Genomic DNA, 22,948 nt, shown 5'->3' on the forward strand with positions numbered 1-22,948 from the left:
AGAGTTCTTTCACTAAGAAATAATGATCACAACTCACATTAATGTTTATTACCTGCCAAACATTTTCTGGGCATTTAATTTAATAACTCCTCTGTTGGAGTCAGTGAAACCATTGATTTCACTGATTGATGACACACATTAGAAACTGTTAATGGGTATTATTGTCCCCAGTTTTATGGATAAGAAAACTAAGGCCCTGAGCAGTTAAGTCACATGCCCGAATTCACACAGCTTATAAATGGCAGAACCCAGTTGTGGACTCCAGAGCCATGCTTATAACCTTGACATTATACTGCCTCTCAGAAAGGCAGCAAGGGGTGGCCTTGGCTGGTGGTCTGATCATCTCAGCTATCCGCTCTTGAATCCAGTGTGATTCTTCCTCTCAGCACGACACAGTTTGGGTCATACAGTAAGCGACGTGTGGCCCCGGGGGCACCAAGGCCCTATTCCTGATTCCAGTAGCCTAGAATTCCAGTGGGGGAGGCCAAAAGGTTCAAGACAAACAAGATTCCCAGTTAGTTTCATAGCAGAAGGGAGAAAAGTAATTCTGGCTTCTGAGATGATGGAACCACCTGTGAATTAGCAATCAACAGGTTCATCCTAGGCTTCAGTGAGTAGGGCCCAACAGTCAGGGTGGACACGGGCAGTCAGCACTTAGGTGTCAGGCATGAGAGGACGTGAGCACCTCCAGCTGTGCCAGCACCCTGACCTGACCATGTCACAGAAGGCCTTACCCTGACAGAGGGGCAGTGAGCTCACATGGATTAGCTGTGCTCCTCTGCTTGGGTAAGAAAGAGCAAATTATTCTTTATGAGGTCAGAACGTGAAAGAATTTGCAAATGTGGCTAGCTGAGGCTGATGCTCCCTGGAGCCTGTGTCCGTGGTGTGCTTCACTGGATTGGGCACAGGAGTGAACAGGACATTGGTGCCAAATTCCCAGTCAAAGCAGAAAGTAGCCAAAAGGCCTCAGTGCCCTAAATAAATGTCCCCAGATCCCCGAGCTTCCTTGGTGGGAGGGACTTCCTTGCCCAGGGTGGTCCCTGGACTGTGGCTGAAATACTTTCCTTACCCTGGAAGGCTAACAAGTACTTCTCTGGCCTCTAAGCCTACACAAGATTCCCAACAGATTATAACTAAGGATCTCTTTCAGGCAGATGCTGCCAGGCAAGAAGAATGACAGTGGACGAGGGGATAGGAAATAGGGCGTCCGGGTCATCAGTGCAGGGGTGACCACCTGACACCCCTCGGGGACTGGGGGTACCATTTACATCACTGAGCTTTACCTGTGCTTGTCATGACATCCTTGCATCGTTGTGTTTGGTTTAAACTTTTATAGAGGGTAGGAAAGTACATAACGTAGGAAGATTTCTGTTAAACAGAAGAGAAGTTTGGCTTAAAGCCTGACAACTGTGCTAAGATGATTTGTTCTTTGATGGCTCAGGGAAGCTAAGGTGTCTGTGTGTGTGTCGGTCTGTGGGAGGCAGGGGACATTTGTGTGGCAAGTTGTGCCCGAGCCTGGTGCTCTCCATAGTCCTAAGATGCCATGCGGGCGGTGACCATGGGCTGGGTCTCCATGGGGCCTCAGACAGAGTGAGTTATTTCGGCTGAAACTTCTCCCCTGCCCCCGCAGGAGGGCCACACGGAAGAGCCAGAAGCAGAGGAGCAGGTCCACGAGCAGCAGCTCCAGCAGCAGGAAGAGTACTGACCCATCCCAGCAGCTCTTGACACTCTCTTGTGCATGGGAACTTTTCTTCTGGAGAATTGGAACATGTGTGGCCTCAAGCTCGACAGAAAGCAGTTGTTCCCAATTGGCCGTTACCATCAGCACACTGTGCATCCGCCAGCCACCGCACCCGGTTCCCATTTCCTTTGCCAAGATGTATTCACAGGTGGCCATCCTGGCCACCTACCCGAGAGATCATAGGGTCACATCCATTCAACTTCGCCACTTGGCTGCTTGAGATTGGTTCTGCTCTTTCCTTCATTTCTTTCCAGAACTATTCCCCTACCCCTACCCCAACACTACCACCCCCTCCCCCTCTTTTTATCCTGGTGTGAAACAATGGTAATTTCATCAATGGTATTTATATTGGCATTTCTCAACCCAGTGTCACTAGATGTCACATGCATTTGTGGTGCTTTGATGTTTGCAAGTCTAACCTCTGAACGTAAATTTGGTCAAATAATTAATTGGAACAAAGGGAAATAGATACTCGATATGAAAGCCATAGACAGTGACTTGTGTTGTGGGGGGAAATGTAGGGTTAGTCTTTCCCTCTGTTCACAACACTAAAGGGAAAAAAAATGGATTCAAAGCTAGGAATTCAGGGCCCAGTAATGTTGATACATCAGCATGTTAGACAACCACACAGTATGTTGTTACTTTTGAAAGACATTTGCTCAAGGAAAACAGCATCTCAGCTTTACCCTCTCACCATGTGCCCCTGTCCCCATCCCCTTCCCAGATTCTCATGCTATTTTCTTTCTCAGGGTCCTCTTTGGTGGGCAGCCACTCTCCCCAAGAAGTTGTCATCACTTACCTGCAGTCCAAAGGGGGTCTGGGTGGGTCCAGATCTTCCTGCCTTGTCTCTCTTCCTCCTGTGGGTTTCAGCCCCCAAACTGTCAGTCACACGAGGGCACTCCTACCAAAAGATAGCTTCGGGATTTGCGTCTCGGAGTTGCAGGGCTCCGTGTCATGCTGCACGCTTGGTGGAAGGTTGGAAGTGAAGACTTTCTTAATAGGAGCGTAATTCCAAGGGAGAATCATGGCTCTGCAGTCTGGTGTTGACACTGAAATCACAGCACAGGAAAATCTATGACACGCAGGAAAATCTTTGACACCCAGTATCTTCCAGACTAAGGAATTTCCTCTCTTTGACACAAGGGCCCTCCTTGTCATTGATCTTTGATAAACCATGGCAATTCATAGAGAAAACAATTAAAAGCATTCCTTATTTTTTTAACTAATATTTGCACATTTTCTTAGTCTCTTTCCAAACCTTGGCCTTTTTTTCTCCTCCTGTAACAGATGGTATCCCTTCCTGGGTCATTCATTGCACTTGGTTTCTAACTTGTTACTTTCACTTGTTATTTGACTTAGCAGGTACAACAAAAATAAGAAGCAATTGTGCCCCACCCCACTTTCCACTTAACTGAAAAGCTTAAAATAAATTTCTGAATTATGGATCATGAAGTTTTGAAAGTTCCTTATTAATTGATGAAATACTAATTCTAAATTCTGACATTGAAGCTTTTCACCAAAAGAAGTCTTTCCAAAATAAATCTCTTGCAGCAAAGTGGTATTTATTAAGTTTTACGTGGAAAAGATGGCTTGTATTTTTAGATGATTGCAACACACTGTGCGGAATTGGACAGACGTTCCATGGTGTTTGGTTTCCCTTTCTTCTCTCTCCTGCTCACCCTGCATTACAGCGGCAGCTCATTTCTCTAAGGCTCGACAGCCTGGCTCTCGGCAGTGACGTCCTCCCACTCCTGGTCACAGGTAGTGGCTGTGCTATACACAGCATCCTGTTAATGTTGTGTTGCCCTCCTGAGCCTATTGCACTCACGGATTTTCCTTTTTTTAAATAGCTCTTGTAAAGAGGTCACAATAAATAACTCCAGGCCAATCATACTTGAGTGGTTCCTAGGCCATTCTTTGCCTGCTGTAGACATCACGGTCATACCCAGTGCTGGGTAGATTGTGACCAGACTCTGTTCGTGTGGATGACATTCCACGAATGGGGTAAGCAAGGAGTCAAGATCATGTCTTCTCTAGGATCCACTTAATACTGTTATAACTTGTGTACACCTGCCCATGACTTGATGGGACCACTCTGTCTCTCTCCAACTCCCTGGCCAGATCTCTTAGCCCACGAAGAGAACTTTTCCTGGTCCCCATACTTCATTTTCCTTCTTAAAGGCTTGGGCAGACTATTCACTTATTTACAGGAGAGCTATATGTTCCTCTCTGTGTCCCCATCTTACACATCATCTTTTGTGCTATACTCCAGAGGATGTCACAGATGCTTTGGAGGAATCTGTAACAACTGAGTTTCTGAGTCAGTCATCTTGGTCTCTGTGCAGGCTACCACTCATTCCCCATGAATGGTAGAATCCCATCCTTCTGTCAGCTCGGCATTAGGGCACACTGTCCTCTGTGCCCCTGGTCATGTGTCACTAGGCTAGGCTGAGAAGTATCCCTGGGTATGTGCTCTGCTCCTCCCTCTCAGAAAGCCCAGTTTCACCCTTCGTCCCCCCTCATGTCCACTGTTGGCTGGTTATAGCATTTCCACTGTTACCATCAGATAGGAAGTGATCGAAGCAGGGGGCAAAGAGAAAGCCCATGTTTATTCTAAGCAGAAAGGCAGGGAAAAGAAAAAAACAATCTGTTGACCGAGAGAGGTAAACTCCAGAAGGGAACCAAGAATTCCTTCCCTGGTGAGTATTTCCATTATTCCGTTAAGATTTATGATGCATTCAGATTACTTTTACTAAATAGTACACCATAAAGCTTTTGTTATATATTAAATGTAAACTGAAAGGAATGTAAACATATGTATTGTTAATTATAAATATAGATAAGTAATGACATAATAGATGAAAAAGTCTTATTCAGATGTATCACATTCATTTTACATTACCCACCTATTGTTGCATGGTAGAATAGTATTTTGTCTCTGAATATGTGAATAACTTGACTTGCGTTGACCTTTTTACATATTTAATAAAAAAAAAGCATATGTTAAAATCTGCCTGGATTTATGGATTCTATGCTAAAGCTTCCCATTACAGTGAACATGTGAACATGAATAGGAGATTTGTGTGAATTCACACAAATAAATAAATTTGTGTGAATAAAACCTACGTTTTATTATGCTTTATGCAGGGAGAGGGGTGTCTCTGTTTTTATCAGTGGCAAATGTTTAACAAATTATAGATCAGTATTTGATATCAAATGTAGCAGCTACAACACCTTTTAAAACTTTACCAAAATAATAATAAAAATAAAACATTCCCTTGGGAAACATTCACTTGTGAGCAAACAAAATGCTAGCTCATGCAAGTCCAGCCCACTCCATCTGGAGGAGGTAGGGAGGGGTAAATAGGATTCTGGGAGAAGCAGGCAGATGTGCTTTGTAAACAGAATGACCTGACTGGCAAAAGCTCTTCGAATAAGTGTGTTTCACCCCCTTGTTTGTTGACTTTATATGGCGGTGATTTATCAACATGAGCTATAAATGGAATACAAAACTTAACAGGCACAGAAATAGGTGAAAAAAGAAATGTTAAACTGGCCCAGTGAACCAGCTGAGGAGACCTAAGAGCAAGTAACAACAGTGGGACCAAGGGGTCGCCGCGAGGACGCCAGCCACCCCTAAATTCTTTCTAGCGCCACCTACAGGCCAGTTCTGTTTCTCTACTGTCCCCTGGCAACTATTTTCCATTCACTTGCCTTTAGGCAACTTTGCTATTAAGAGAGAAAATAACAGAAGATAAAGACGGTACCCTCTTCTCCCCCTACATTCACCACCACCACCACCCCGCCCCAGTGCATTTGTGAAGTATTCAATCCATCACCGCGTTATGAAATCTCATGCTCAAAACACTTGGTTGCCCATTGAATTCACCTTGGGCTTTAAATATTAGCTCCTACACTTAGACATTTTTGTACAAATAACATGTAAAAATACATGTTATTCATTTTAAAAGTGGACTGGTGGAGTCTAGTAGACCTGTCACTGATGGTTCAGTGAAATAACATGCTTGTTCTATTTTATTAAATCCGACATCATCCCTAAAAACACAGTGTGTTGTTCCTGGCATTTTGGCTAGGCTCATGAATCCGGAGGTCTCATGAAATTCCACTAAATTTGAGTTATAAAATGCCAGTTCTCTAGAATTACACACACACCCTTAGTTTCTGACCTCTTCTTTCTTTCAACAGCTAGAACACAACTGCTGTGATCATTAGTAGACTATCACTAGTAAACTTTTACTGACCCTATTTCTCAGTAGTGAAGAAGTGCTGGCGAACAGCACCAGTGTTAGATCAGAGCTTCTCCCCGAATGTCTAGCAACTTCTGTTTTGCTGAACTGGGAACTAAGAAAAGCAGTTCTCCATTTATTAGAAGAGCTCTGGCTTTATTTGCCTAAAAGGAAACCAGTACTGAAGAGAAGTCCAACAATCCCAGGAGGACCCTCCTGTGCCACCAGGGTGTCAGCTCACCAGACTCTCCAAGGGCAGACACCCCCGCCCCAGTTCTGACCCAGACTCCATGTCTTGTACAGACTAGGAACGTTCAGAAGGTGGTTCACTGAGGTTGTGCTTACCTCTGTGGGGTTTAGGAGGCAGGCAAAGTGGAAGGCCCAGTTGAAGTTAATTTGTTGTAATGCGGTTTCTGTCATTCCACTAAAGAAAAAAATATTAAAACTTTTTAGCTTGCCAAGTTCTAATTTCTTAAATGGGTTCCTTGTGGGATTTAGTAACACTTTTATCAAGACTGGGGGTAAATTAAGTGTTTTAAAAGGGTAATGACATTATTAATGTGCCTTTGAATTTATGATTGTCTTGGGGAGTCAGTCTAATACCTAAATATGTTCTTTTCCAGAGAATAAGAGTTAATTACCCATTTCCTTCTTTGTAACCAGCATCTCTCATATCTATATCCTGTGGTGCGTCTTTACTTCTTGAAGGTCATCTGTATAAAATAAAAATTTTAAGGATATGTTTATCTTATTCACTAAAATGTTTTGGTCAGCTTAAATGAAATTAGAATTAGTTCTAGAAATTAGAAAGTGATGAATGAAGAGTTCTCATAAATGCATTCAGCATCTTATTCTGATCCAAATTCACAGCTTACTACTAAAGTTGCTCTCTTCCAATCTGGTATATTTATTATATGGCTGAAGTGTAACATCCTACTAATGAATTAGGTTTCTTAGAAGATTTTTAAGAAAAAGACAACAGAAAATCGATGTAATGTTAGGCTTTTCATAGGCTCAACAGTGTCAAGGTGGGCTCAGGAGCCACTGTGTCCTATGATCACTTGAAGTTTAAAAAAAAAATGCAGGGAAAGAAAATAATAATTTTACCTCAGAACATTTTCAATTCTTTGAGAATGATTTTGAAATAGCACAAAATGCTGCTCAGTCATACTTAACACATCATTACCAAAGCATCCAAGGTTTTGCTTAGTTTTACTTTATTAAAAATTTGGATAACATTTACTTCAGGATGAGAAATATCCTTTCTTTTCTTTCTTTCTTTTTTTTTTTGAGACAGAGTTTCTGTTGCCCAGGCTAGAGTGCCATGATGTCAGCCTAGCTCATAGCAACCTCAAACTCCTGGGTTGAAATGATCCTTCTGCCTCAGCCTCCTGAGTAGCTGGGACTACAGACAGTTGCCACAATGCCCAGCTAATACTTCTATTTTTAGTAGACATGGGATCTCACTCTTGTTCAATCTAGTCTCGAACTCCTGAGCTTAAGCAATCATCCTGCCCCAACCTCCCAAGTGCTAGGATTATAGGCATGAGCTACCCCACCCAGTCAAGAAACATTCCTTTTAAAAGATTTAAAAGGCCACATTAGATTTTAAAAGACTCGTAAAGAATTTGTCTCTTCTGAGAACACAATGGTAGAAGTTGGCAGACATGTTATATCTCCACCTTTTTTTTACTAAGTAAAAATTCTACAGTGCAAATAACTCCTAGTTAGAACACACAAGTTTGCTCCATAATACCCAGTTTACAAAAGGCTTTAAAATGATGCCTTGGCCCCCACAGTTACACACTCAACACATAACATTATGAAATAACATCATGTAGCTGTTAAGAAGACAGTGACTGTCATAATCTAGCATGGATCATTGTGATGTTTGTTCTGTTACCCAAACTGGTTTTCAGACAGCTGTGAGTGACTGTCTTATGTGACTCTGCTACATTCCACAAAGCAAAAAAAAAAAAAAAAAAAAGTGAAGTGCTCCCCACACCCAATCTGAGTGTGCTTATAGGGCTAACCTTGTAGGCTTTTGAAAAACTAGAATGAAGGATCCTGGACTGTTAGTTGTGCCTTTGAAAACTGCAGCTCTGCAGCCTCCGCCCTGCATATCCCCCGAGTGGTACCTTGTCAGTGGGCTTCCTGTGGGACAGTTTTCCTTCAGAAGGAAAGGGGAAGGATGGAAAAGTTGCCAGTAGTATGGGAGGTGGGCTCTCTTCCCTTCTAAGGGAAGTATCTTTAAAATACTCCTGTACGCTTCAAGTCACATGTAGCCTAGCGAGGGACTTGATTGTGTCAGTAGCCAGATGTGGCCCAAGAGAAGCAGTCCTCATCCAATGAGATTGGTTTGAGGCAAGAACTGTGCACACTTCATAGGACAACCAAAAGTCTGAATGGGAAGCTGAAGGCTGCCCTGGGGCTGGCAGGGACTTCGGAGGCTGCACCGTTGGCACAAGAGTGGCACAGAGCCCGGCGTATTTCCATCCGTCACATGAATGGATTTGGTCTTTGGCCCATTAATGCTGCTACTCTGGAGAAACCATGCCCTGGAAAGCAGAGAAGGAAGTGGCTGCTGCTTTTCAGAAGGACTGTTCCCTTACAGCCACCTTTCTTTACTGAAAGGATAGATGTAAGCATTCAAGCGTTGACTCAGTTGTCTCCCCAGGAAGAAAATAGGAGGGGAAGGGGCAGTGCCTATGGCTCAGCGGAGTAGGGCGCCGGCCCCATATGTTGGAGGTGGTGGGTTCAAACCCAGCTCTGGCCAAAAACCACAAAAAAAAAAAAGAAAAAGAAAAAGAAAATAGGAGGGGAAAATTACCAAACATGGCCTTGCTTTAAATGTAAAACTGAGGAAGCTGCTAACACTAAGAAAACCCCCAAATAATTTTTTTATTAAATCATAACTGCACATTTATGGGGTACAATGTGCTGATTTGATATACAATGTGGAATGCTTACATCAAACTAACATAACCATCACCTCACTTCTTTGTTGTGGTAAGACATTTATACTCTACTCTCAATAGTTTTTGAAATGTGCCATCACAATTTTGTGCACAATAGGTGAAGTCCCACCAAATACCCTCCCTCCTCCTGTCCTCCTCCGGACCTCCCCTCACCCTCCTTCCCTCCCTTCTCCCTCCTCTTCCATCCTCCTTTCTGGACTATGTGTAGGTGATTATATATTGATTTCATAATAGTATTGAGTACATTGAACACTTTTTTCCTATTCTTGAGATACTTTACTAAAAAAGAATATGTTTCAGTTCCATCCATGTAAACATAAAAGATGTAAAGTCTCCATCCTGTTTATGGCTGCATAGTATTCCATGGTATACATATACCATAATTTGTTAATCCATTCATGGGTCAATGGGCACTTGGGATGCTTCTGTGACTTGGCAATTATGAATTGGGCACCAAAACAAATTTTTAAGCTTGCTACAATCAAAACTCCAGCGCTCAAGCAATCCTCCTGCCTTGGCCTCCCAAGTAGCTGGGACTACAGGTGTGCACCACCACGCCTGGCTAACTTTTCTATTTTTGTAGAGGCAGAGTCTTGCTCTTGCTCCAGCTGGTCTCAAACTCCTATCCTCAAGCAATCCTCCTGCTGTGGCCTCCATTGTGCCCAGCCTCCTCCAATTTATTTTAAAAAGCTGAGCACCAATATGGGTGAATGACAGCTGTAAAAGTAACTGTTCACTCCTAAACCATCACATCACTATCCTGGTTATGTTAATGTTGCTCTATAGGAAGAGGCACTTGGAATCCATTACATCTAGGTTCCACCTTAGTCCAAAAAAGTAAACTGAAGTCATTTGCATATTTTTAAAAGCAGTATATTACCTGTGAGAAAATCATAGTGAAGGGGAAGTAAGGAGGAAGGGAAAGGATGAAGCCAGAGGTCTAGTTTGTAGCCTTCCACATACCCTAACTTCTTTTAGATTTACTAGGACTTACAGGAAAAAAATTATCTCCAAGCTTCCTTGTAGCCAACTCAGAGAGGGAAATAACATTCGGCTGTTGCATCCAGGAGTTCTGCATCTGTACATTCAACCAACCTGGGACCAAAAATGTTTTCTAAATAACTTTTTAAAATTTAGTATAACAGCTCCATGTGGTACCTGACTTACAATTGTTCAACTTTACATTGGGTTTATCAGGGTATTAAATGTTTTTTTCCACTTATGATGTTTTCAACTTATAATGCATATATCTAGAAGTAAGTCAAGAGCATCTGTATTTACACAGTATTTATGTTGTACTAGGCATTGTAAGTAATACAGAGATGCTTTAAAGAATACAGAAGGGTCTGTGTAGGTTATATGCAAATACTATGTTGTTGTATATCAGGGATTTGAGCATCCTCAGATTTTTTTATCCATAGAGTCCTGGTTAAAGTGCCCTTAAGATGAAAACAAATCAATTACTTAGGACTTTGGCTTCTTAGCCTAATAGAAATGGTGACATGGCCCCTCCTAGGAAGAAATTAAATGATGTAGGGAGCCCTGACCTTAAGGACATCTCACAGCAAGTAGAGTAACACTGTAATGACCTGCTTCCAACTGTCCCTCATGACATGACGCCAAGATGCAGTGTAGTCACAGGCCATCTACGGGGGCTGGAACTTCACATGTCAACGGCCCCAGGGGCAGGGTTCAGCTTCATCCCCAGTATACCCGGGCATCAAGGAAGAATGATGCGGAGCCCACTCCAAGTGCTGCTCCCTGCAGCCTTAGATGAATCCTGAGGGTCAGAGTGTGACCTTAGACCCCTCACAAGTTCTAGAAGACACTGAATGCTGCAGATAGACTCAGTCCCAACAGTCAGAAAACTGAGGAGTGGGGCTGCCCTCACACTGAGGGCTGAGGACCTGGCCAGGACACAGGCCAGCCCCTGTCCTCCCCCACTCCCATCAACACGCAGATGAGAGGCAGGAGGGCCACAGCCAGGGTCACACTTTCCCCGAAAAGCATTGTAACTGTTAGACATTGGTGAGTCTGTTTATGTTTCAGCCTTTTCCAATTATCCTTGGCAATTTACTAATGGGAAAATTTTCAGTGCATGTGATAAATATTGGTTGTTACACACTACTGTAACCCTCAAAATTATCCTGGAGGACGTGCCCTGATAAGGGCATGTTTCCCTAGTAAAAACCTAAGTCTATAGGGAAAAAGAGGACAATATTTTAATAAAAATCTCAACTATATCTATAGAACCCTTTATAGGTTGCAAAATGGTTTCACAGTGATAATCACACAGTGAAGAAAGAGAATAGCTTTGAAAATTATCTGAACCAGATTCAAATCCCAGCTATATCACTTTCCCCAACACACCATACATGCTCAAAGAAATGGCTGAATTGAAGTGGCATTTTCATGGCAACTTTAATTTTTCTCAGTTATCTGATCTGAGGTTGCTTCTTATGCAAATGAAATAAGGAGGAAGAATTATAAACAGGTTGAAAGTGAATTTTCTTTCTTTTTTTTTTTATTGTTGGGGATTCATTGAGGGTGCAATAAACCAGGTTACACTGATTGCATTCATTAGGCAAAGTCCTTCATGCAATCGTGTCTTGCCCTCAAAAGGTGCGGCACACACCAAGGCCCCACCCCCTCCCTCTTTCCCTCTCTCTGCTCTTCCTTTCTCCACCCCTCCCTCCTTTTTCCTCTCTCTGCTCTCCCTTTCTCCCAGCCCCACCATTACTTTAATTGTCATTAATTGTCCTCATATCAAAATTGAGTACATAGGATTGATGCTTCTCTGTTCTTGTGATGCTTTACTAAGAATAATGTCTTCCACTTCCATCCAGGTTAATAAGAAGGATGTAAAGTCTCCATCTTTGTTAATGGCTGAATAGTATTTCATGGACATACACCACAGCTTGTTAATCCATTCCTGGGTTGGTGGGCATTTAGGCTATTTCCACATTTTGGCGATTATAAATTGAGCTGCAATAAACAGTCTAGTGCAAGTGTCCTTATGATAGAAGGATTTTTTTCCTTCTGGATAGATGCCCAGTAATGGGATTGCAGGATCAAATGGGAGGTCTAGCTTGAGTGCTTTGAGGTTTCTCCATACTTCTTTCCAAAAAGGTTATACTAGTTTGCAGTCCCACCAGCATTGTAAAAGTGTTCCCTTCTCTCCACATCCACGCCAGCATATGCAGTTTTGAGATTTTGTGATGTGGGTCATTCTCACTGGGGTTAGATGGTATCTCAGGGTGGTTTTGATTTACATTTCTCTAATAGCTAGGGATGATGAACATTTTTTCATATGGTTGTTCTTATGAAACCATTCGTCTGTCTTCTTTAGAGAAGGTTTTATTCATGTCTCTTGCCCATTGATATATGGGATTGTTGGCTTTTTTCATGTGGATTAATTTGAGTTCTCTATAGATCCTAGTTATCAAGCTTTTGTCTGATTCAAAATATGCAAATATCCTTTTCCATTGTGTAGGTTGTCTATTTGCTTTGGTTGTTGTCTCCTTAGCTGTACAGAAGCTTTTCAGTTTAATTAAGTCCCATTTGCTTATTTTTGTTGTTGCAATTGCCACGGCAGTCTTCTTAATGAAGTCTTTCCCCAGGCCAATATCTTCCAGTGATTTTCCTATGCTTTCTTTGAGGATTTTTATTGTTTCATGCCTTAAATTTAAGTCCTTTATCCATCTTGAAATCAATTTTTGTGAGTGGAGAAAGGTGTGGGTCCAGTTTCAGTCTTTAACATGTGGATATCCAGTTCTCCCAACACCATTTATTGAATAGGGAGTCTTTCCCCTTGTTTGGTTTATCAAAGATTAGGTGGTTGTAAGATGTTAGTTTCATTTCCTGGTTTTCTATTCAATTCCAAGTGTCTATGTGTCTATTTTTGTGCCAGTACCAGGCTGTCTTGACCACTATGGTTTTGTAGCACAGCCTAAAATCTGGTATGGTGATGCCCCAGCTTTATTTTTATTACTAAGAACTGCCTTAGCTGTGCGGGTTTTTTTCTGGTTCCATACAAAATGCAAAATCATTTTTTCCAAATCTTGAAAGTACGATGTTGGTATTTTAATAGGAATGGCTTGAATAGGTAGATTGCTTTGGGAAATACAGACATTTTAACAATGTTGATTCTTCCTATCCATGAGCATGGCATGTTCTTCCATTTGTTAAAGTCCTCTGCTATTTCCTTTCTGAGGTTTTCATAATTTTCCTTATAGAGGTCCTTCACCTCCTTTGTTAGGTATATTCCTAGGTATTTCATTTTCTTTGAAACTGGTGAAGGAAGTTGTGTCTTTAATTAGCTTCTCATCTTGACTGTTATTGGCGTATACAAAGGCTACTGACTTGTGGACATTGATTTTATATCCTGAGATATTACTGTATTTTTTGATGACTTCCAGGAGTCTTGTCGTTGAGTCTTTGGGATTCTCTAAGTATAAGATCATGTTGTCGGCAAAAAGGGAGAGTTTGACCTCCTCTGCTCCCATTTGGATTCCCTTTATTTCCTTGTATTGCCTAGTTGTATTGGCTAGAACTTCCAGCACTATGTTGAGTAGTAAAGGTGACAGAGGACAGCCTTGTCTGGTTCCGGTTCTAAGAGGAAAAGCTTTCAGTTTTACTCCGTTCAGTAAAATATTAGTTGTGGGTTTGTCATAAATAGTTTCAATCAGTTTCAGAAATGTGCCACCTATGCCTATACTCCGCAGTGTTCTAGTTAGAAAAGGATGCTGGATTTTATCGAGTGCTTTTTCTGCATCTACTGAGAGGATCATATGGTCTTTATTTTTGCCTTTGTTAATATGGTGGATAACGTTTATGGACTTGCATATGTTAAACCTGCCTTGCATCCCTGGAATGAAGCCTACTTGATCATGATGAATGACTTTTTTGATGATAAGCTGTAATCTATTGTCTAGCATTTGTTGAGAATTTTTGCATCAATATCCATGAGTGAAATTGGTCTGAAATTCACCTTTTCACCTTTTGGTATCAGGGTGATGTTTGCTTTGTAGAACGTGTTGGGGAAGATTCCTTCCTCCTCAATTTTTTGGAATAATTTGTGCAGTATGATAATAAGCTCTTCCTTGAAGGTTTGATAGAATTCTGGTGTGAAGCCATCTGGACCAGGGCATTTTTTTTTTGTTGGAAGCTTTTTTATTGTTTCTTTAATCTCAGTGCTTGAAATTGGTCTGTTCAGGAGCTCTATTTCTTCCTGGCTAAGTCTAGGGAGAGGGTGTGATTCCAAATATTGATCCATTTCCTTCACATTGTCAAATTTCTGGGCATAGAGTTTCTAGTAGTATTCAGAGATGATCTCTTGTATCTCCATGGGATCAGTTGTTATTTTCCCTTTATCATGTCTTTTTTTTTTAATTTTTTTTTTAATTTCAGCTTGCTTATCCATTCTTCTTTGTTTGAAGTACATTTTTTTGTTTGTTTATTTTATTATTTTATTTTTTTAAATATTCTTCCTCTGGTGATTCTTTTTCCCATTGCCTCCCCAGTAGCTGGGATTACTGATGCCCACCACAACGTCTGGCTGTTTTTGATGTTAGTAGAGACAGGGTCTTACTCTGGCTCACTGCTGCTCATACTGGTCTCGAACTTCTGAGCTCAGGCAATCTACCCACCTCGGCCTCCCACAGTGCTGGGACTACAGGCGTGAGCCACTACGCCCGGCCACCCCTTTATCATTTCTGATTGAGGTTACTAGAGATTTTACTTTTCTATTTCTAGTTAGTCTGCCCAAAGGTTTATCTATTTTATTTATTTTTTCAAAAAACCAACTCCTTGTTTCATTAATTTTCTGAATGATTCTTTTGTTTTCAACTTCATTCATCTCTGATTTAATTTTGGAGATTTCTTTTCTTCTGCTGGGTTAGGCTTAGATTGTTTTTCTTTTTCTAATTCCATAATATGGCTTATGAGTTTGTTGATGCACTGTCTTTCTGTTTTCCAAATGTAGACATCTAAAGCGATAAATTTTCCTCTCAAAACTGTTTTTGCAGTATCCCACAGGTTTTGGTAGCTTGTGTCATCATTGTTGGTATGTTCCAGGAAGTTAGTGATTTCCTATTTTATTTCTTCCTGCACCCATCTGTCATTCAACAGAAGATTGTTTAATTTCCATGCCTTTGTATGCGGTTGAACATTTTTGTTGGAGTTGAGTTCCACCTTTAATGCCTTATGGTCTGAGAAGTAACAAGGTAAATTTTCTTTTTTTTTTTTTTGCAGTTTTTGGCCAGGGTTGGGGTCTGAACCTGCCACCTCCGGCATATGGGGCTGGCGCCCTACCCCTTTGAGCCACTTTTGATTCTGTTGAGGTTTATTTTGTGTCCTAGGATATCATCAGTTTTGGAGAATGTTCCATGAGGCAATGAGAAGAATATATATTCTTTATCTTTGGGATGGAGTGTTCTATATGCGTGTATCAAACACAGTTGTTCTAGGTTCTCATTTAAATCTCTTATATCTTTTTTTAATTTGTTTAGAGGATCTGTTCAGCTCTGTAAGAGGAGTGTTAAAGTCCCCTGTTATTATGATTTTATCAGATATCATCTTACTCAGACGAGTAAGGTCTGTTTCAAGAATATGAGAGCATTTAATTTGGGTGCATAAATATTTAGAATTGAAATGTCTTCTTATTGTATCTTTTCCTTGACCAATATAAAGTAACCATCTTTGTCTTTTTTTACTTTAGTTGCTTTAAATCCACATGTATCTGAAAATAGGGTTGCAACTCCTCTTTCCTTCTGAATTCCCTTTGCTTGAAAAATTGTCTTCCAACCCTTAACTTGGAGTTTTAATTTGTCTTTTGAAGCTGGGTGTGTTTCCTGCAGACAGCAAATGGATGGCTTGTGTTTTTTAATCCAGTCAGCCAATCTATGCCTCTTCAGTGGAGAATTCAAGCCATTAGCATTTATTGAGATAATTGATAAGTGTGGTAGTATTCTATTCATCTTATTTTGTGAGAGTTCATTGCTTAGTTTTATCTTTTCCATCAGTGTGGAAGTTAGGTTCTGTCCTTTAATTGCTGATCTATTGTGATGGTCAGTGTGTAGAACAGGTTGAAGTATTTCCTATAGAACTGGGGCATTCTTCTTCCACTTCTTGGATTCCTATAACTCATATGTTGGAACACTTCATAAAGTCTCATAATTCTGTCAGTGAACATTCTGTTTTTTTCTCTTCATTTCTGCCTCTTTAACTATCTGAGTTATCTCAAGAACTTTGTCCTCTACCTCCAAAATTGTTTCTTCTGCATGGTCTAACCTGTTTCTGATACTTTCTATTGCATCTTTAAATTCCCTAATTAACTGCTTCAGTTCCTTCAGCTCTGCTATATCCTTCCTTTCTATATTCTTTATATCATTCATCTCTTATTTGATTCTCTTCTTGGATTTCCTTTTGGTTATTTTCCACTTTATCAGCAGTTTCCTTCATTGTTTCCATCATTTCCTTCATTGTTTTCATTGTGTATATTCTAAATTCCCTTTCTGTCATTTCTAACATTTCTTTATACATGGAATCCTCTGCAGTAGCTACCTCATGGTCCCTTGAAGAGGTTTCTCTGGACTGATTCTTCATGTTGCCAGGAGTTTTCTGCTGATTCTTCCTCATGAGTGATTTCTTTTATCTGTTTCCTTGCCCTAATTTTCCTTTCACTTCCTCTTGCTCTTTAAGTTGCCATGCCTATAGACTAGGGTTTCGATAAGTCCTTTTGGCACAGGACCAGAAGAATGAGAAGATTGAAGACCAAGAAGGGATAAAAGAAAGAAAGAAAAAAAGAAAAGAAAAAAGAGAAAGGAGAGAGAGTGGGTAAAAGGGAATATTGACAAAGAGAAGAGAAGCACAGAAAAAGGGATATAGAGCAATATAGGTGTACAGTAGGGTACTTTGACACAACCTTAAAAAAACCCAACCTCTGGGGGTGCCAGGTTGGGTGGTTCTCTTGAGGTCAGCAGCTCTTTGCTAGCCTGATTGGACACAGTACCCCACCTCCACAAAGTAGAGAGGAAAGACAAAAGTGCTATAAATCAAACCAAAAAAAGCAAACAGAAAACTTTACGGGATAAAATTGGGGGGGAAACCAAATAATAGGGGTCGAAACACTAGCAAAAATAAAGTTCTAATTATTGAAAAAGGCAACAATGGGAAATTGTATTTAAACTAGAAAAATGGAGAAAGAAAAAAAGAAAAATCTATAGGAAAAATGTTGAAATTAAAAAACAAAACAACAACGACAACAACAAAAGAGCAATATATATCTTTTGTTGAATATTGTCTGGGCAACAGGTGATCTTCTGGGGGTATGAGATGTTAATCATAATGCTGATATGACTGGAGGCCTCTGCTGATTTCTCAAACCCCGCAGTGTGGAGAGCCTAAATCTCTCTTCAGCCCTCTGAAAAGGCACTTTAAACTTGTAAACGTGGCTAAGCAGAAGCTTTCCCAGGAAAAGCGCTTGTCACTGGGATCACTGCTGAAGTGGCTATCCACTTATCCAGTGTGCCAAAACAGGTCTCACTCTGCCCCTGACGGTTAAGGCTATAAGGTGGCTCAGTCCCTGCCTTTAGGTTGCTCAGTCACTGGATTACTAGCTCCCGCTCGATCCTTGCTCTGTGACCCTGAGGGTGGAACTTGCTGGGGCAGTTCTCTCACAATGGCTCTATGCGGCCCACAGCTGAACATTATTAGCTCCAACTGGCTCAGCAGCTCAGTCTGGGGCCCTGGACAATGCCCAAAGTTCTCTGCACTCCTGCCCAAGTTCTCCCAATGCAGTTCAACTGAGTGCCAAGTCCAAAAACACCAAAACAACTCACAGGTAGGGCCCTTCCAGTTTGCAATCTCACTGCTGCTGTACTTACAGCTGCCGGCAGGATTAGACCGAACAAACACACGCAATCACTTGCCAGTTTTCCACTGCTTTTGTCCTCCTCTTGGGGTCCAGAAGTCTCTCACTGACCCCCTGTGTCCTCAAAGGGATGATTATAGGCAGATCCCACCAGCCAGAGATGCCTAGAGTCTTGTCTCCCCAGACTCACCGTGCCCAATTGCAAGGAAGCTGTTACTCGGCCACCATCTTGCTTGGATCTTGAAAGTGAATTTTCAACATGAATTAGTTAATAAAGAAAAGATCTCCATTTTGTTCCTTCACTCTCCTCTATAGACTTGTACCAAAGTTCCTGAAGTTTTTCAGCCAATAGGCAAGGCTTACTAACCTGCTGCCTGTTGAATTAGCCTTCCCAGGGTGGATGAGTGGGTCAGAGCCACAGATGAGTCACCTGTTACATCCAAAACTCATCTTTCATGTAATCATCTCTCCATAGTAAGGACGTGGCCCCATCTGGCTCCATCTCACTATGGCACTTTTTTCTCTCATTCCCAAAAAGAAATAAAAGATCATATATTTACCATACACATTCAGTTGTGGCCACAATGCAGTTTTCCACGCAGAATTTCCAGGGGCCCTGCAACTGCAGAGAGGATTGGGGGCCAGTGAAAGGGCACTGATGCCAGTGATGGAGCCATCACTCTGCACTGCTGAGTGACAAGCAAGCATGCATCCTGGTGACCAGCAAGGCAGCACAGACTAGAGGAAGCTCATTGAAAATCAACATCATCTATGAAAATTTCCCCTTCTTCCTGTCTTGCTCTCTCCCCAGACTTCCTTCTCATGAAAGGACACTAGAAAACCTGGATTATTTCCAAAGGGAAAGTTATGGGAAATGCTCCCTTTGGACCAATATCTTCATTGGTTGTGATTTAAAAAACAGCTGAGGAGTAATTTAAAACACATATTTTATGGACATGCTGTTCACTTTCAACACAGAAATCATACTATATGCCTTTCTCTATATTCCCAACTTTTGAATACCCAAAGGGGAAACCTAACTGTTACCTCATTTATCAGGATAATGATTCCCAGTTGCCTGGTAGGACCCCCAGCACACTCCTTTAGCCACCTCTGATGTATATAACTTGTATTTATTGAGCACCTACTCTGTACCAGGCTGTAGGGATGCAATAAGGCTGTTGTTACTATCCCTATGCTCCAGACAAGGAAACTCAGGAAGTTTCAGTAAATAGCCAAACAGCTTGCCAGACTTGAAAGGTGGGTGCTTATTCACTGTGCTAATAGAGGAATCATTGAGTGAGTGCAGGTGGGAAGGAAGCATCAGTGAATAGACCCCCCTGTTTAGGCACTGTATTTCCCACAGCTTGGTATCATCAGAGGTGGTGGTATTGGTATAATTTCTCTCATTCCTTCCCTGAATTAAAGTGTAACATGAAAGGACATAGCCTCTCTGCTCTCCAGAAACTAAGCCCATCACTCAGAGACATACCTCCATTCCTCCTTCATTTTAGGTGCCCAGGCCATGTTGACATGTCTAGTTCTAAATTCCTACCTCCCCTCCCCACAGATCACCCATCTGCCGTACATTCAGCTCTCTGAGGTATGTTCAGTCCCTAGAAGAATAAAGACTCCCACAGCTAACTGGTAGGGGATAGGAATCTTGGGATCTACACTTTCTAAATGAATGGTCTCTTGACAGAAAAGGGACTGGAGATCATTTGTCACCTACGATTGTCTTAGAAGAGAGAAGTGCCTTGTCCTATGTCACTACAGGTTTCTCTTGAAGGAGTTTGATCTTCTCCCTTAAAACATTATATCGTGATTATTGGTGTTGAAGCCTGTATTCTTACTAGGGCCATTTTGTCTACAAATGTCATTTCCCTAGCATCTTTTAGAACTCATAGTAGAACTCAGTTTACCAAATAAAAATAAGAGAAAGAGGATAAAAGACGCAATGATGGAGTTTAACATCAGAGTTATTTCCTGTATATCCATTTTGCCTTCAATTAACACAGAGAATAAAAATTTAATTTTATGTTAGAGAAAGCTGATCTGGGTGATCAGGACACATGGGATAAAGTGAAGTATAACCTGATCCTCACAACCATGGCAGTTTAACATCATGATCTTTAGAAGTCACCTAAAATCAAGGTACTATCCATTGTGCCGTGGAGCCAACTGACATCATGATTTTTATAAAGCTACCACTTTATCATATTATGCCTTTTCAAGCCTTGGAGACTGAATTCAATCAATAAATATTTTATTCTGACTACATGGTGTGTCTGATTTTGAACTTTTCCTAAATAAACCTCAAAACCAAAATTGAAAGGTCATGAACACGAAAAATAAAATGTCAAGTTAGGAAAAGACTTAGCAGCCATCTACACCATTGAATCTCAAAATGTGATTCTGAGACCCTTGGGGTCCCCACAAGCCTTTCAGAGAGTCTTTGGAATCAAAACCATTTTCATAATGATACTAAGATGTTATAATTTGTCGCAGTGAGTCTGTGATACCACAGCAGGTGGAAGCAGATGTAACAGTCCAACTGTCCCCCGGTAGGAAAGTAGTGCTTCTCGTGTTTGAGAACAGCCACCCTGAGATGGGAGGAGAAGCTGTGAACCCAGACGTGGGTGGCAGGTACTGAACATGGCAATGTCAGGCAGACGGGGATACAGAACTACTCTGCAGGCCAGCGGTCAGAGCCAGTGGTGTGCGTTTGAATGTCAGCCCTCTGTAGTGGCAGGCAGCATCCAACGGTGAACAAACCTACCGAGTAAATGAATGTGGAACATGGAGCCACATCATGCAGCACCTGGGGGAGGAGCCCATTTGGGGAAAGGAGTTGTTGGGAAAGGCCCCTCAGAGGCCAGAGTAAAGCAGGGCCCTGAAAAGCACCTTGGAGTAACACAGCCAATGAGTGGGTGGGAAGTTGGAAGGACAAAAGATAGAAAGAAGAAAACCAGAGGGAACAGCTTCAGTGTCAACAATAGCACAGCCACATGAAAGACACCAGTGATAAATTCCAAGACACGGATGGATTTGATGAGAATTGCATCACTGTCAGTCTCAAAAGAATTTTTGAAGAGTAGAGTAATGGGGTAAAAACAACGCATGGAAACTCCCTAGAAACAAATTCAAAAGCAATAGGAAGGAAATAAAAAGTTTGGCAGAAAGGAAAAGAAACAAAATCCAACAAAGTTTCTTGGTATTTAACCAGGACCACCCATATACAGACGTGAAGTTGCTGAGGGCCTCATTGAGGGTGTTTAAGGGAGGGAAGGATGGTGGGTACCAGGACTCATGGACTCTCCTCTTCAAACCATGCATAAGACCATTTCCTGGTCCAACAAAATAAAATCTTAAAGAATCCTTTTATTCAGAGGCCAAAAAATCTTATGGTAATAAGGTACAGCTTAGAAGATCCATTCTGGCCAGCTGTCATTTAAAAAAGGAGATAATTACATCTGCTGAGTCTTTTCCTGCTATGAGGTACAAATAATAAAAATAATTAAAAATCCAAGTTTCAGAATTTAATATAGAAAAGGTAATTGGTATGACACCCACAACTCCGTTTCTACAGAAAATATAAAAAGAATGAGAAAATTATAGAGAACTTTTTCTGATGTGGAAACAACTGCGACTACTATTTTGCATGTTTTGCTCATTGCATGTTTGGCCCTGATATGAGAACAAGAAAATATTCCTTCACTTCAATAGCTTCTTTGTATTACAAATTAAAATGAGCAGACCATCATGTATTAAAATGAAACTGGAAACCAAGAGCGTCTAATGACTATCTCCCGTAAGATACCCCTGTCCCCTTCACTGTAAACTTCTAATATTTAAAGGACCACATTGCAATGAAAGAATAGACATTCATCAGATGCATTACACTGTAGGCCGAATACCGAAATCAGATAGCAGGGGTGTGGAATCACTATGTCTTTAGCTGCCAGATTATAAAGCTCCAAATCAACTGTAAAGAACAAAAGTTTCCTACCTTTTCTCCAGCATTTTCCTTTAACCATGACAAGTCCTGACCCTTGCTATGTGCTTTGCTGTTGATTTGGATGATGGGGGACAGTGGAGTAGGGCGGAGTCTGACGTGCTCTGCTTCTATCAGCATAACCTAGGCACTTTCTGGAGCCCACTTTCCCAAAATCAGAACAGAGAGACCTGCAAGCCCAGTCGGGGTATCTAGTGATTTAATCTCATGTACAGAGCCTGCGCCTTAAGTCATTTCCCTTGCACAGTTAGTAAGCTGGTTACAGCTAGCTCTCCCATCAGGCAGATTGTCAGACCCTGCCCAGGGCCGGTTAGAGTTCTGCCTCCTGTCTGCACTCGCATACTCACTTGCTCTGTCCAGCGTCCTTGCTGGAACCTCAAGCCAGGGTTTCTCCCTGCTCTGGTTTGCTCCTGCTCTGGGTCTGGTCTGTCCCAGTAGAACTTTGGCCTGGAAGCTGTCATCTAATCTCCCAGGACTCCGTGCTTTGCAGCTCAGTCTTCTGGAACTCTGAGCTGCTGCTCTGTTGGGTGCAGCAGTTTGGGTGCAGATCAGTTGTAGCTACAGGCATCCTCCAACAGTACTGAGCTTCCTCCCATGTCGCTCAAGTTCAGCACCTTCCCAAGCAGAAGGAAATGATTCACTGATTCAGCATGCCCAACAAAAACAGTCACATACATGAGAGTCTTTATGATGGTATAAGGTGTATTGTGCCCTGTGTTAACCAAATTCATTAAAATCTGTCAGTCATACCACTATAAATTAAAAATTAGGACATTAATGTCACTATATTCAGAGTATTTATAGATGGAGCCTCCATAAGTAAATTTACATGATAACTTGTAATCATTAGCAGGTACAAATGCCAAAACATCTAAGTCAGTTGAATTAAATTCAAGTCCTTTGAATCCAAGATCTTTAGTTTGGAGAATCTTCTATACCAGCGGTTCTCAACCTGTGGATCGTGACCCCTTTGTAACAATGAAAATATATCACAGCGTTAGGAAGGTTGAGAACCACTGTTCTATACCCTGGTAAACTCCAGGTCTTTGTGTAGAATCATCAAAGCTGAGGGCATCCTGAGACAGCTTTACCCAT

The 22,948-nt window shown here is 41.5% G+C and overlaps 1 protein-coding gene across 7 annotated transcripts in view; it reads left to right on the forward strand.

The window, feature by feature from the left end:
* MAPRE2 (microtubule associated protein RP/EB family member 2) overlaps positions 1-4,750 on the forward strand; it is a 186,169-nt gene extending 181,419 nt beyond the window's left edge. For all 7 annotated transcript variants that reach the window (XM_053571095.1, XM_053571092.1, XM_053571094.1 and 4 more), the window contains one exon: positions 1,631-4,750. Coding sequence is in view for 3 of the 7 variants with exons in the window: in XM_053571094.1 (XP_053427069.1) it covers positions 1,631-1,705 (75 nt within the window). In the remaining 4 variants the exon portion in view is untranslated. The remainder of the gene's footprint in view (positions 1-1,630) is intronic.
* The last annotated feature ends 18,198 nt before the right edge of the window (positions 4,751-22,948 follow it).

The sequence above is a fragment of the Nycticebus coucang genome, chromosome 19 (assembly GCF_027406575.1).
Source record: "Nycticebus coucang isolate mNycCou1 chromosome 19, mNycCou1.pri, whole genome shotgun sequence".
Classification (NCBI taxonomy): domain Eukaryota; kingdom Metazoa; phylum Chordata; class Mammalia; order Primates; family Lorisidae; genus Nycticebus; species Nycticebus coucang.